Here is a 15,029-nt window from a genome sequence, read left to right as displayed (position 1 = left end):
TTTTTTTTGGGGGGGGGGGGGGGGGGGGGGGGGGGGGGGGGGGGGCACTACTCTCACTGAAAAATAAATACATTAATTAATTAATTAATACATAAACACATATTGCCATTTAAAATAATAAAATATTGTACAGATAATCTCATATGAGAGTCATTTGTATCATTATAAACATTATTTGTCGATTGTGTATGTCCAATAAATAACTAATATCGCTTCTGTTCAAATCTAATTTGTAAAAAGGCATATATTTTTTAAATATTTGTTTTGTTGAAAAAGACATATATTAGCTAGTAGTAGAAGTTTTGTTTTTGTTTTTTTTTAAATGCTGATGCTTGACAAGTGTTCAAAATCAGTGTTAAGCCCTGCGCATACATGTGAATGAAATTGGCATATTAAAAACGTAAGGACCCCAATTAATCATGCAATGCTTGTAACAGCAAAATTTTACATTAAACATATTCTGTTTGAAATTGTTGCCTTGTTTTCAGCTAATGTTAACAGATCACAGCCACTGTTGCTAGGCAGTCGTGGAACAGCTTCTGGGAGCATGGGTAACTTTAAATTTGTAAACAAATTTGTAAACTAATTTTAGTAACATTGAAATTAGAACGCTAATTTAGCTTTATGTTGAATATAAAGACATAATAAATGCTAAGCAGAACACAGCAATGCCTGAGAAAACTCTGTGGACTGCAGTACACTGTAAAACATCTACTGTTGACTCTGTGAATGGATGGAGTAACAAACATTTGCACTGACCATTAAAAAGGTACGTTTTTAATTATTTACAGGTTTACAAAGAAATCTCATGAGCTTCACTTCATGAACCCAACTGACTCCTCCACAGTGAACATAAACTTTAGCGGCTTACACTTTCTATGCTGTCTGCTGTAGTACACATACGTATTTGCCTTTTATTCTTTACTTCAGGTATCTAAATACACAAAAATGTTGGCCCTATGTATTCGAATAGGAAACTATTTGAAATTCCCATCTCTAGTTCATACACTGTAAAGAACCACGGCTTTGAACTGGCTTAATTAATTTATAAAACTGATATGACAACATATTAAGGTTTCTTTAATAATGCCATATAAAACGAGAGAGACAGGAGACGCACATAAATGGGTCATTAAATCAACTTGGCAATTTATTTCTCAAAATGTACCCTGTATCCAGATCATGCTCCCTCTTACAACAATGCTGGTTTTCTGTTCCCACAACACATCACTCATTTGAAACACAGCACTTGCACTGTTGCAGGAGGGTGCTGGAAGTGCACACAATGCAGAGTTAAGAAAATATCTGGTGACTGTTAAATAAATAACCTAAATAAAAATCTAAGTTATGATGTGTGCATAAAAATAATCAAAACAATGTTGATTAAAATAAATGTAAATATTGCAGGGTGTTCTGTAACACTTTAATATACATCACAGAAACTCAAGTAAATTAAGATACACGGGTATCGGGGTCCAATATAAATCTGCTCAAAACTTGCTGCATTGAAAGAATCCATTGCCAGTGTATGATAACAGTACAATATTAATACTTAGTTTTTAATTGTTTTGTATATTTTTGTTTGTGATGTGCAGTACGAAATAAAACAAAAAGTAATTCTAAGTGAAATCGTCAAAGCATAGTGCCGCTAACGCATGCGCAGTTAGACTGTAAAAATGGGGAGCCAACTCCAGGACTGCGTTATATCCTTATCCGCAGTATAGCGAGGGCCGAGATAACAAGGGGTGGGTGCAATAACAAATTCTGGAATGACTTTTGCAGAGTTTTCAGCAAAAGCTACTGTACCTCGCAGTGTCAATGGTACTGGAACCTACCTTTACTTTGACAAGCCTCTTTGCAGTCTTTATCTTGGCTTCACAGAAAGCTCCCCTGTATTTTGCACTCACGTCAGTGCCGACAGTCAGGTAGGGCGGCTCGTCAATAGTCTGGGGGAAAAAAAGAGAGAATTAGCACTGTCAAATACAACTGGCCTTCAAACCACCACAGACACAGCCAACACAGACACACTGCAGACTTATAAAACTGAAATAATGACTTTAAGTATCTAATTATGCAGGAGAAAAACAAGATCGGGATGAGCTATCCCTCATTGCTTCCCTAAACACTTCACATCAATTGTTTCTTTGGGTAAAAACATCAAAACAACAAACTTGTCTTGTGTCTCATACTTTGTTCACAGTAACAGCTAACCCTCATTCCTTAAAATCATCCAACTTTAGGGAATGTCCAAACATACACCCAATAATGGCAGCAAGAAAAAAAACAAAACTTCCAGATACAATAATGCACTGCACCAGTAAAGGCACATGTGGGGGGGGCTTAGGTCAGCCAGGGTGTCCTCGCCTCACCGCGCACCAGTGACCCCTGAATTCTGTCCGGGTGCCTGCGCGCTTGCCTTTAAGCTGCCAAGAGCTGCGTTGTCCTCCGACACTGTAGCTCTGAGGTGGCTGCATGATGGGTCTGCAGTGTGAAAAGAAGCAGTCGGCTGACGACACACACTTTGGAGGACAACGTGTGTTCGTCTTCGCCTCCACAGAGTCAGTGCGGGAGTTGGAGCAGTGAGATGAGCCTAAAAATAAATTGGCTATTCTAAATTGGGAGAGAATGGTAAAAAACAATTGGTGACTACTAAAATAAAAAAAAATAATGAATAATGCACTGCACCAGTGAAAGTTCCGACATTTAGTGACACTCCAAAACATAATCAACTTGTTTGTTTGTTTACTACTCTCCCAAGATGTTACCTGACAAGTTTATAATGCAGTAAAATTAAATTAAGAAATTAAATTACAAGAGAAAAAGATTTGTCTGCAATGATTTGATGCACCACCGAGAAGACCTTGTTTTTTACACAAACCTACTTTAAAAGGCAATCAAACCAGGAGGAGTAAATAAAAACCTTGAAATATAAGCAGTACTCCATGTACAGGATTTGTTTAAGGGCTTTGTTTACAGAACACAAGGCTGGATTGAAGCAGCTGCTGCTAGGAGCACATTTTAAACCTTCGCCCACATTGTCTAATAAATTATTAAGCCCTGGCATCGTGAGTGGCAACGCTGTCCCATAAAGAAACCTCTGTTCTTTGTGGGGGTGAAAATAAACGGTCTTAAAATGGCAAATCCCTTCTCTTGTTTTAGTAACACTGTGGGTGCAAGTCCATCCTGCTGCAGGACTGACACTACAATACAATTTTCTCCTGTACCTGATTTGAGGCTTACAGGTCGCCACTCAGCACCATTTATTGAAGGTAGAATCAAACCAAGCATTTGTCTAAACTTCCTGCACAAATGTTGAGTTTACAGATTGATATTGTGCATGGTTTATTAGAAACTCTGTATAAATAGTGTGCTGTTTGACTGCTTCTGATGTTGCTACAAGCACACTCTTGTAAAATACTGTAAACGCAAACCACAAAGTGGTAAAATAACAAAAACACATACAGTGCATCTCCTTTACTAGGAACACCCGTTACTCACATATAATTTGTTGTTTCAGTCCAATCGGGATCATGCAAAGCAACGTCATTACAACATATCTGAACCTAGCATATAGCCTATGTAGTTATTAAAAGAAAGTGTTTTGAGAAATGTTTGAACTAGATGTCCCTCTCAATAACTAATATGAAGACACTAAGAATGTGAGGTGTTTTTTTTTTTTTTTAATTGTTTCATGTACCATTAAGTGTTCTGTACTGTGTGTAACTGTACACAATACACTGTTGGTGAAGTTGCAAAAGCATCTCAAAATAAATTCTTCAAAAGTAGTACTGGGCTAGGCAGCAATATTGTGTTACATTTGGGGTTCTACAGGGATATCTGCTTTCAAATGGCAGAACAAAAGCAAACATGTACTGTACCTTGTCAGAGGAAATCCGGGAGGCATATCAGTTTTATAAATTAAGCCAGTTCAAAGCCGTTCTTTACAGTGTATGATCTAGAGATGGGAATTTCAAATAGTTTCCTATTCGAATACACAGGGCCAACATTTTTGTGTATTCGGATACCCAAAGTAAAGAATAAAAGGCAAATACTATGTGTACGTTAGTAAATATGCCTACATGTGCAACCTTTTACACACTTTTTTGAGGCAACAAAGCTTGGCCTTTGCGCTTACAGTACTGTACTTTCTTAGACTTTAGGTGTGCTAAAACAATGTCTCACCGTAATAATGTATGTTGAAAACTTCTCGCACCATACAGCAGGGGAGCCTCACTGTATCGCAAGGTGACAAAAGCTAGTCACAGTTCTACAGCACCACAGTTTGGGGCCTGCGGATGTAGTTCAAATAATTAAATTTTTTCTGCCACAACATTATTAACATGCAGCTAGCCAATAAGAATTTAGTAGGCCTATGTACTGTAAATCCATTTAAACAGCTGAATCTACTTGTATTGGTTATATGCACTGCCTAGCAACGTGGCTAAAAACGACACCACTTTTATACAGAGGCTGCTTGACGGACAACTCAAAGCAGGGCATTTTCATTACAATGCAGTCAGAAGAACGACCAGGCCTAAAGCATGGCAACCCTTTCGGAAGAGGAAGGAAAGCAATTTCAAAAGACACTCACCAAAATCCAATCTCAAGCAAACCTCAACACTTTTGCTGCCCATATCAACAATTCTAGTCTGACTGCCACCACTGTAGTAAAGGCTCTACAGCAGGTCAGTCACAGCTTCTTATTTTTAGACACACAGCAACCACATTTCATTTGGCTTTTGTTTAAGTATGCTGCCCAGTACATTTGGAAACAAACAAACTTACACGTTTATTTAATTTTTTTTATATGCAAGCCAAGGCCTAGTGATTTTCCATGATCACGGAGACAGCAACAAATGCAAGGCACTGCATTCTTCAAAGCTGAAAAACTAAGGTACTACGCTAAAGACGCAGCTTTCCCGAAGTAAGCAAAATTAATTGCGTATTTAATTACTGTTTAGTTTATTTCTTTCCGCTCCACCTGCATTTAATAAAGCTATAATTGGCAATGTTAAACCGTGACCGGTTCTTAATTAAAATGATCTTATCTGACGATGCAGAAAGAAGCTCAAAGCTATTTTTCTAGCTATATTATCCTTAAAAGGAAGTTGATCGCTTTACTGTGTATGTCACTAAACTACACTACACTAAACCACACTACACTACACACCGTTTGTTTCATAAAGGCATTCTGTCTAGAGACACACCTCTTGTTAAATTTAGCAAATAAGGCAGAATTAGCAAAGAAACAAATTGGGAGGATTAATTATGCTTTTACATTAAAAAGGGGCGACATTTAAATTAGTCGGGTGACACACACCAAAGAACCTGTGTAGAGCACGAGTCAGTCAACATGCCTTTTTTTATCAAAGTGTTTCACATTTTATCTTGGTTATTGTATTGCCAGTAAAATACTAAACTTGAAGTACTGTAAATAACAGTAACAGAGGCAAGGTCAAGTTGTAAAAACAAACACGGTTTATTTATTAAATACAATCGTATACCAATGCTACCGATTTATTCAATATGATAATAGCATTATTGGGCAGATTGCCTTGCTTTAACCTGGTGACAATGGCGTGCAGCAATTATGTGGATAATAATAACAAAACAATTAAATGTGTACAATAAAGAAGTTAAATAACACACAAATGTGATACAAATAAATAAAAATGGCCAAACAAGTGACAAAAATAGTAACAAGCACCTCCTTATCAATTCTAGATAAAAAATAAATAAATAAAAAAAACATCTTAAAAGAAACCAGTCAGATCCCCAAATCATGGAAACTAAAAGCACTTTCCTCAAATCATCTCACCTGCAATTTTTTTTTCTTCATGACTTAAACTTCCAGAAAACTTGCCAAATAGCACGGATGTGTGTTGACCAGTCATTTCCATAATTGTATCCTTTTTTTCTCTTTAAAATAAAAGGTTTTCCTTTGCAACCCTGCCATTCTGTACTTACCTAATTGGTTGCTGTGCCTTAAAATAGATTAGAGTTACTGATTTCACTCACCGTAGATTGCAAGACAGTGATCGCAAGCGAAGGCACTTGCAAAGTGCTTTATGAAACACATGCAGCCACAACCTTTGCGACATTGCAAATCGAAGGACTTTTATGTAACAGGCCCCAAGGCTGCAGAATAGTTGCCCTCAATATCAAAAGTGTCTTCCGACAGTCCGAAACTCGCTGCCTCCATCTGTTTTGACCAGAAAGGTCTTTCCATTAGAAAACGTTTTCTGACAGGTGGAATTGATGCAATTTATATAAAGGTGGTGGAATAACTATTCAGTATTTAAAAAGAGAAACAGGTAAAGGATGCAAATGACAGGTTTTTTTACGTAATTTCAGGATTTCATGAATTGACAGGTGGGACTGAATGGTAGTAAAGGTGGAGAAAAAAGACATGTGTTTGAGGAGATGGAGAAACAGGAGAAGATGCATTTAATAGAACATAAAGCAAGTATGTCAGGACAGATAAAAAAAAAAGTTAGGTTAGAGGTGTCATTTTAATGTAGCCTAATTCTGAATGTATGTTCTGTATTAATTAAAATTACAGTTTCATATACCTGGTTTTGGCAGATATTTTATGCCAAAATTAAAAATAAATGAATATATAGAAATACATACATAAATATAGACCTGTGTTTGTTTATTCATTTATTTATTTTAGATTTTGATAAAAAATATCCTCCATACCCAGTAGCACATATGAAAATGAATAACACGTGAGTGTACAATAAGATATCATACAAACCGTGGCAAAGAGTGACAGGGCTGTGAGTGATACTGGCAATGCATGAGCCCTCAGGGTGCTTGACTCTAAATCCTCTTTAAATTCATCACATAAATACAATATCGTAGCTTCTGCATTCAATATCTTCGTAGCGCTTGCTCTTCTGTTAGGTGCAAACAGGTGGTTTGTTTTAGACGGACCCTGTTTGAAATAGGTTCCCATCTCCGTTAGGATTCTTTCATACAGACAGAGCATACTCATTCTGACCACATCAACCCTTTTGATTTTTACACAGGGGGTATATTAAATTAGGTACCCACTTAATTTGCATAACATTTCTCATCCTGTCGGAATTGGGTTTTGTGATTGTTCTCATCGTTCCTGGCCATTTTTTATTTTTGCACGGAACATGAAAAACAGTCGTAAAGGTAAAACCCTGTCACAAAAGCAATGATATTCAGGGCAAACGTGCACCAAAGGATTTGGTCAGGACCTGAAGATTTTCTTCCAGCTATAATGTCTTTGGAGCAGACAAGAAAATTTATCAAGTCAGCATCAGCTGCCTCAGTTACCTGCAGTTTACTATTTGCAATGCCTTTTGATTCAACACATACTTTCTATTTGTAAGTGAAGGGCAGCAGTAGGTGATACATTTCGAATAGTAATAATCAACAGGGTATTGGCAACTTGTTTATTAGAAATTGCTTTCGAGTGTACACCACACAACAAAACACTGCTATTGTACAGAAAAACAAGAATGTTTCCTTGCTACGCTCAAAGCTGTAAAATGGCCATGGGAAATCATTTTAAATGAATTTAGGGGGTGTATTTAAAAATATAACAACGCTCAGACTATCTCCATAGCTCCATGTCGTTACATACAAACACCTCATGAATTTAATTGCAGAATTCAGTATCAGATGTTGTGGGAATCTTTGTTTTAATTGTTTTTTTTAGGTAGATTTCATTTTTATATTTAAAATGCCACCTTCAAGTCATTAGAAGGTGAACTGTGATTACTAGAAAGAAAATAAATGAGACAGGATGAGCTTTCTAATCATACAAAGGGTAACCATGAAGGTAAGCCTTAAACTTTTATTGATTAAAACACATATTTGCTTTCAAGGCATTAAGAGCCAGGTTCACAAAACTACTGTGGGTTTATGTATTTAATTAAATGCATTACATACTGTATTTTATAAAACCATTCTATCAATACATTTAACTGCTCAATGATAAATACAATATTTAAAAAATGTAGAATTCCCTAACAACTAGTTTATTTATTCTTAATGACTTAAAAATAATGTTACTAGCATTTTGTTTGATGTCATAATTTGATTAAACCCCCCCCCCGGACACTGTTTTCCATACAACAGGTAAAGGTTGTTACCATTCAAAGTAATGTGTAAAATGCCATAGTGATGGTAAGGTGTAAGTGGGCACTAACAATGGCACTGTTTGTTGTAAAATCATAAAGTTTTAAATCTAACTGCAGAGTTTTTTGGTTAGTTATTTTTTGCACACCGAATCGATTCGATTAAAAGTGAAACTAAAATATTAAGCCTAACCTATAATTTTTGAAATATTAAGCCCATTATAAATGTATAATTCTTATTTGGTTGGTATAAATAGTCATGATAGTTCCATTTTTGTCAGTTCAAGGTATTTTTTTTATTATTATTTAATTATTTATTTTATAAAATCCCTGTGCCGCCAGGGCAGTCTCCTCACTATTTCGGAAGGTTTGGAGTGTGTACCCTGAAGATTTTGGACATTGTGTTGCCCTGCTGCATGTATGCTAGGATTCCCACGAGGACAATTTAAAAATGTTCCAGGGATATGTATCCAGACAGCATTCTACAAAGTTAGCCAATAAACTCCCAACAAAAACACTAGCCAATGACCAGGCATGGTAGTAAAGCTCCAAATAGGTGTTTGAATACAGATTTTTCTGTACAATTCCCACAAACATTAGGCTTTCCTACCTTTTACTTTATAGCAAAAGCAATCTGCATCAAGCTAAACTGCACAAGGCGGCAGGAGATGGTTCCTTCAAGTTGGTACTATAGCTTGGAATTCAACTTCAAAACAAATTGGCTGAAGACCAACTACCACAGTGCAAAATTAGAGCTATACAGCACATATTACTATGACTTGTTATGTAAGCAAGTGTAATATACAGACATGAATCCTCCACATACCCCAAGATTCTGATACCTTGTGGTGAAACTGATTTTTCCCCCATTGTAAATGATCCCGCTAAAGGAACAGGAACTTTGCTTAAAAGAACACCTTGGCACTGACAGTTATTTGTTCACAATGGATACATTACTGTTTTGTAAAAAAGCGGCCTGTCGCAAGAATGTCTTCTGGGACACAGATTGGTTTATTAAATCTTTCCAGAACTAGCATCATATCATTAAATTGTTTTGGATTTCCATGAGTGCACCTCATTGCTACAAACTGGCACCTAAAAAATGTTTCTCTTGCTACACAAAGTTGGAAATTGTTCGGCTTCTTGAAAAAAACCTAAAATCAGACACAAGTCGCAGAGCAAAAAATGGTGTTTTGCCGTTCTGGCGAGTTGCTTCACAATTCTTTTAAATTAGGTGCATGTCTTAACGTTAAGTTAACCCTAAGTAACAGCTGGTATTTTTGCCTCTGTCATTGCTTTCTGAACGTGTTGTTTTGCTTTCATTAACGTTAGTGTCCGTTACTTGATTACACCGTGTAACAATTATTATTTTTATTTGTTCCTGGGTAGTAAGTGTTATTTCCTAATTGCTTATGCCTCAAAAGTATCGAAAATGGCTATTATTCCCCACAAACTTTACTTTTGTTACCAGGACAGTGATATTTCAAAATATCACTATTTCCAATGGGAAAACGGGCAAATGTGTGTCTTTTCATTCACATAAAGTCAGAAAAAAACAACATATGAATCCAAATTAACATGTATTTATACTAAAGTAATACAAAAATGACTACAAAAGATTTAGAAGCGAGTAGTTTTTCGAGATTTACGATTATACTGTATTTACAGTATAATCGTAAATCTCGAAAAACTACCCACTTCTAAATCTTTTGTAGTATACTTTTGAAGCATAAGCAATTAGGAAATAACACTTACTACCCAGGAACAAAAATTGTGTTACATTGTGTTATTATAGTTTATTGCTGCATGTGCGTCACGACAAGTAATACATATATATTTATTTATTTAGTGATTCATATTGCGTCTGGTGGCGAACTCCATCTTAGAGAACACTTCCGCTATAGGAACACTTAGCTTGCTACCCGAGGGGTGTTTTCTTAGCGGGAGAGTACTGTACTATCAATAACCAATATGCTACACAAGCTTAATCAAATATGTATGCAGACATGCATGCATGCATGCATACATACATACAATCACTTTCACTATATGCCCAAGGCTGGGGATGACTAGAAATCTAGTAGTTACTATTGAACAATAACTGTTTTAATGAACAATGGGTATAGTATGTCCATAATTTAATGTGCCCTTAAATAGCTATGTTGGTTATAAAAAATAAATAAATAAATACATTTAAAAAAGAGTTGACTCTTTGGCTTAATAAAACACTACTTCTAATATAAACTGATCAGTCGGAGTAACTGGGCTTTGTAGAAGTATATGAATTCTTTAGCAAACGTGTGCAGGCTTGTAATAAATCAACAGGCTGGCCTGCCATTGTCTAGTGGCCTGCAATGATATCTGTGTCACCCCAACCCAGGTTTCTCTATTAAAAAAATGGAATGATTTCCCACTGCTTTAACGCTGTAGACAGGCACAGAGAACTAGCAGAAATAACCTCAGTCAAAACTGCAGGGAATTATGGAAGTGGAATAATGAAGCAAACATAAATCGTATAAAAAGACAATAAACAAAGGCTATATTTGTTTACTATGTTGTAAATGGGACTACAGAAACACTGTAGTTGCGTTTAGCCACACACTAGAATAATGGTGCGCAAGTTAACAAATCTTTATTATGATCACACAGCTCGAAGAAATGTTTTTACATTACTGAATGTGCTTGCTGTTCACACTTATCTGCGAGCAAAGGGACCGAGTTCGTTTTCATTTTTTCTGGTTGTTTTTCTTTTTTTTTTTTGTAGGTTAGAGTTTGTTTGTGTTCACAAAGCAGTTTGCAAGTGCACTCAGCTCATTTATGTGGTGTGTGAACCAGATGTTTACAATATCCTGCAAGGCATATTGAAAGATGACTGCTGTTGATGTATTGCTCTGGTTTTTAATATAGCATGTTTTAGATTCTTACATATTTCTGTGGAAGAAAGCACTGGGGAGGACTTTACTTATTTAATTAATACATGTACTGAATGCCTAGAATAGGAGAATAATGCAGTTTATGCAATTATGCATGGTTCTCATATTGTTGGCATTAAACAAAGTAATTTAAGAATATATTTGACTATTTTTGTGAGTTTTGTCCAAGTCAGCTTGGATTTTGGTGTCAAACCCAATTTCTGTCAGAGCTTCAGTTTCTCCAACTGTCCAGATGTCCAGAGTCAAAAACTGGGATTTTTTTTTTCTTTCTTCAACTCACTGACGCCATAGCAACTCTGAAGCCGTTCAAATAACAGTATATAATAACACATTATAGTTTAAAAATTAAACATCGGGTGAACTTATTGCATATCATATTCTTTATATTGTCATCTAGTCAACACATGTTAAATGTACAAAAAGACAGATTTAAAAAATTGATCAGCTATTACCATTTGAACATATGGTATACACTCCTAATCAAAATGATTAAACAAATTCCACAATTGTTTATTTTATTTTTGAATGGCGCTAACACAACCTAAAACATTACTCTGCTGTTAACTTGTAAAGCACGCTGATGCAGTTTTGTACTTAAATAGGGACAATTTTACTGTTGCATTTGCTTTCCGACTGGGACAACAAATTAAGGCTGAAACTGTGACAATCCCAGTTTTCACAGGATATCTGGTAACCGTAATGTAGTTCCCAAACACAATTTTTGTTTTTTTACTCTACTTGTTTCCTCAGAACATGAACTAACCTATGTGCAAAATGTTTACTTCTGAGTCACGTTACCTTGTATAGTTTGTTTCCTATGTGCAAAAGAACCAAGTCCAGCAGTTGTTCACGTTGACGTTTAGCAAGCAAACCATCCCTCTAGGTGGACTCAGTGCGGTTCGTCTCCCAAGTGAACGTTGATGTTCATACTTCACACCGAACGTACCGAACACACCCTTAGATCCAAAGTGCATTCAATAAAGTTTGGGAGTTTATAATAATAAAAACAAAAACAAAAAACAAATAGCAACCAACTAAAGAGACTATTCATTAAGTATTTATTCCAGTGGTAAATTCACTCTTATTTATTTGTACTATAAAAAGGCGCAGTTAACTCTTTCAATACCACAGACATGTATTCAGGTCTAGAAAAGACAACCACTTAACCAACCTGGTGCATTTCTCTAGTCTTGCACATTTGTCTGCAGAAGGATTTTACTTCCTATTAAAATCTACAGGACTTGAAACGAATGCAGTGGGTTTCACAGACTGAATCTAATCACTAATCCTTGACTACCTTACCTAAGGAAATCAGGTAGCCCCAGGTTACTGTGATCTTGGAAACCTGATAATGAAGACTTTATTTGTTAAATTGTGTAAAACTAAATCAATGTGTACCATTTTATAAAGAACAGTTTAAGCAGGTCCATGTCACTTTAAAAGATTGTAGATGAAAAGGTATTTCCCCACTTGAGTGCAAAAAGAAAGCTGAATGTCTCTGAATACATTATTTTATTATTTCTACATTGTGTCTTATAGTATACATTGGTATAAAAACAAAATCATAACTGACATCTTTATTTGGAATGATTTAGGAAGTGAAATAATACTTGATCCTCCGACACTTCACCCAAAACTACATCAAAAGATAGATGAAATCGAAATACACTTAAAGAAAAACACAAAATGAACCAAGACTGACAACTACAGAACGACTAACAAAATCTCAAAACCAGAATCTACAAAGTGCTACAGAATAAACCACACCAGATGTAGAACACACTTAAACCTTCATCTTCAGTCTTGTGGTTATTTATATTGTTTGAACCTCAGTTACTGCAACTGATATAATGAAAATAAAAAAAAAGTGGTTTTACAACACTGCATTAATTACTACCCACCATTCATAAAATACATTCTCATTGGTGCTACTGGAACCAACCACCTTAATCTAAACTTAGCCCTAATACACTACTTCCTGTGCAGTAGCTGACAACAGTAAATAAATGCTGATCAGCAAGCGTAAAATAAGACAGTGTAGCATAAAACAGGCCTATCGTGTTTAAAAATACATGTTTGTTTTTTTTACAGCAATATGACATTACTGTGCAGTTATTGGAGTATGAAAATACATCAATGTAACACCACTAACATCTTGCATGCTTCAGCAGGCAAACAAATTGTATAGGCTTAGTACTTAAAATTTCACTTTGTATATATAGCAATTTTCTGTTTCAGTCAGTAGGGCTCTCATGCAAACTCTGGTACAACTGGTAGACCAGAGAGTAATCATTAACCTGTCCCACTACAACACAACATAGGTGTCACTGGCTGGCCAAGCGCCTTCGAGTTTTAAAGTCAAAAGGATGCGATGACAAACAAAAAATGATATACAAAGACATTCTAAACAAGAAGAAGAATGTGTGATTAGTCGGGCTGTGTTCAAATGTTTGTTTGCTAGCCACGGATTCGAAGGTAGTTCGAAACTGTCTAAGGTTCGGCAGGCTGCGTTCATGCACTGTCACAGACAGTATGAAATCTACAGATAGCTGACCGGAACTTGAAGATTTTTGTTGCAGTGTGCCGAGGTGGATATCCCACTGGAAACAATGAAAAAGCTTCAACCTCTCCTAGTAAAACACTGCAGGTGGGGCAGTGCCCTCCATGACTCATGGTAAAAAGCTTTCAGTGGTGATCGATGAAACAACAGATAACAGAGACTGTGCTAAATACTGTCATAGTGCCTTTTATTTATTTATTTACCCAAATGACTGATGTGTAAGTGGGCTAACACAGAGGAAACAAAAAACAAGCATGTGTTTTGTTTGAAGTGGAATAAGAAAAAAAGAAAATATGTTTTTCTAAGTTATACAACCTGTTTTTAAAGTTAATACTCGCTCAATAAGAAATCAATCGTAGGGTCAATGCGCATGGATTTGAACAGAATGAAAACAAACAGAAGCCTGTACAGATTTACAGTTATGTGTTGTGTGCACAAGTTAATATAAAATCGGAGGGGGTTGGTTTGTTTTTGTTTTTTTGCTAAGATCCCCAAGTAACAATTGCAAAAAAACAGAAAAAAGTAAAAAAACGTTATGGCAATACAGTAAATTTCCTTTTTATAAAGGTGTTGAGGGTCAGTGCTACCTTACCAGTGCTGCAACCACTCCAAATTGTCACAAGCTATTTAGAGTCAATGAACAAAAAACAGCTCAACGTCAATGATATTTGGGCAGCTGTAACTGATAACGCAGCACACTGCATCAACAAAGTATAAAACGAAGAACTAAAATGTGTCATGTCCAACAGTGTACTTGTGACATGTCTATGTCACATAATCACTCTGATAGGTGAGACATGGTAGCATTTTCCACTCTTTAGAGATGAGGTACCTTTAGTATATGGATAAATGCCTTCTTCAGAAAGCGAACATGGGTCGCTTATCTCAAGTCCATAGAATATGTGCACAGTGCTGAGGTTCCTCCTGAAGCAGTAAATACTGGATGGAACAGCTGGTTTCATGCAGAGCACATTGATTACAAGCGAGAATTTTCTGAAAAAGTGAAGTCATCAGCAGAAGCTGTGGAAAACCTTCTGACATTACTTAGCAGCCAGGAGAATTCAGACTTGCTGAAATTGAACATAATCTCAAGTTTGCCCCGAAATGATAACAGCCCTGACCATCTTGGAGGGTACCCACTGTACTACAGCTGTCTCAGTTTTTAACATTATGGAAGACCTGGGGTGAAAACCTTTGGGTTTGGTGAAGTAACTGGCAAACTCTCGGATGGCCTTTCCATGAGACACAAGAAAAAAATCCTAGACAATGTGCATGAAGCCTATCGCCCCGCTTTTACCAAATTCTCCAAACACTGGGATGTCACCCAGCAAAAGAAATGGTTCAACTGAACCGTGTATTTGCTCCCAGAGAGACTCCAGCCATGCAACAAAACACTGATCATTACAGCAAGCTGAAACC

At 36.3% G+C, this 15,029-nt stretch overlaps 1 protein-coding gene across 4 annotated transcripts in view; it reads right to left on the bottom strand.

Annotated features, from left to right (window-relative positions):
• Positions 1 to 15,029, bottom strand: part of arid4b (AT-rich interaction domain 4B) — a 109,860-nt gene that overhangs the window by 85,872 nt on the left and 8,959 nt on the right. For all 4 annotated transcript variants that reach the window (XM_041252887.1, XM_041252889.1, XM_041252890.1 and 1 more), the window contains exon 3: positions 1,836 to 1,946. In XM_041252887.1, the coding sequence (XP_041108821.1) occupies positions 1,836 to 1,946 (111 nt within the window). The remainder of the gene's footprint in view (positions 1 to 1,835; positions 1,947 to 15,029) is intronic.

The sequence above is a fragment of the Polyodon spathula genome, chromosome 6 (genome assembly GCF_017654505.1).
Source record: "Polyodon spathula isolate WHYD16114869_AA chromosome 6, ASM1765450v1, whole genome shotgun sequence".
Taxonomy (NCBI): Eukaryota; Metazoa; Chordata; class Actinopteri; order Acipenseriformes; family Polyodontidae; genus Polyodon; species Polyodon spathula.
Note: the sequence above shows the minus strand (reverse complement) of the source record. Positions and strands in the feature narration are given on the sequence as shown.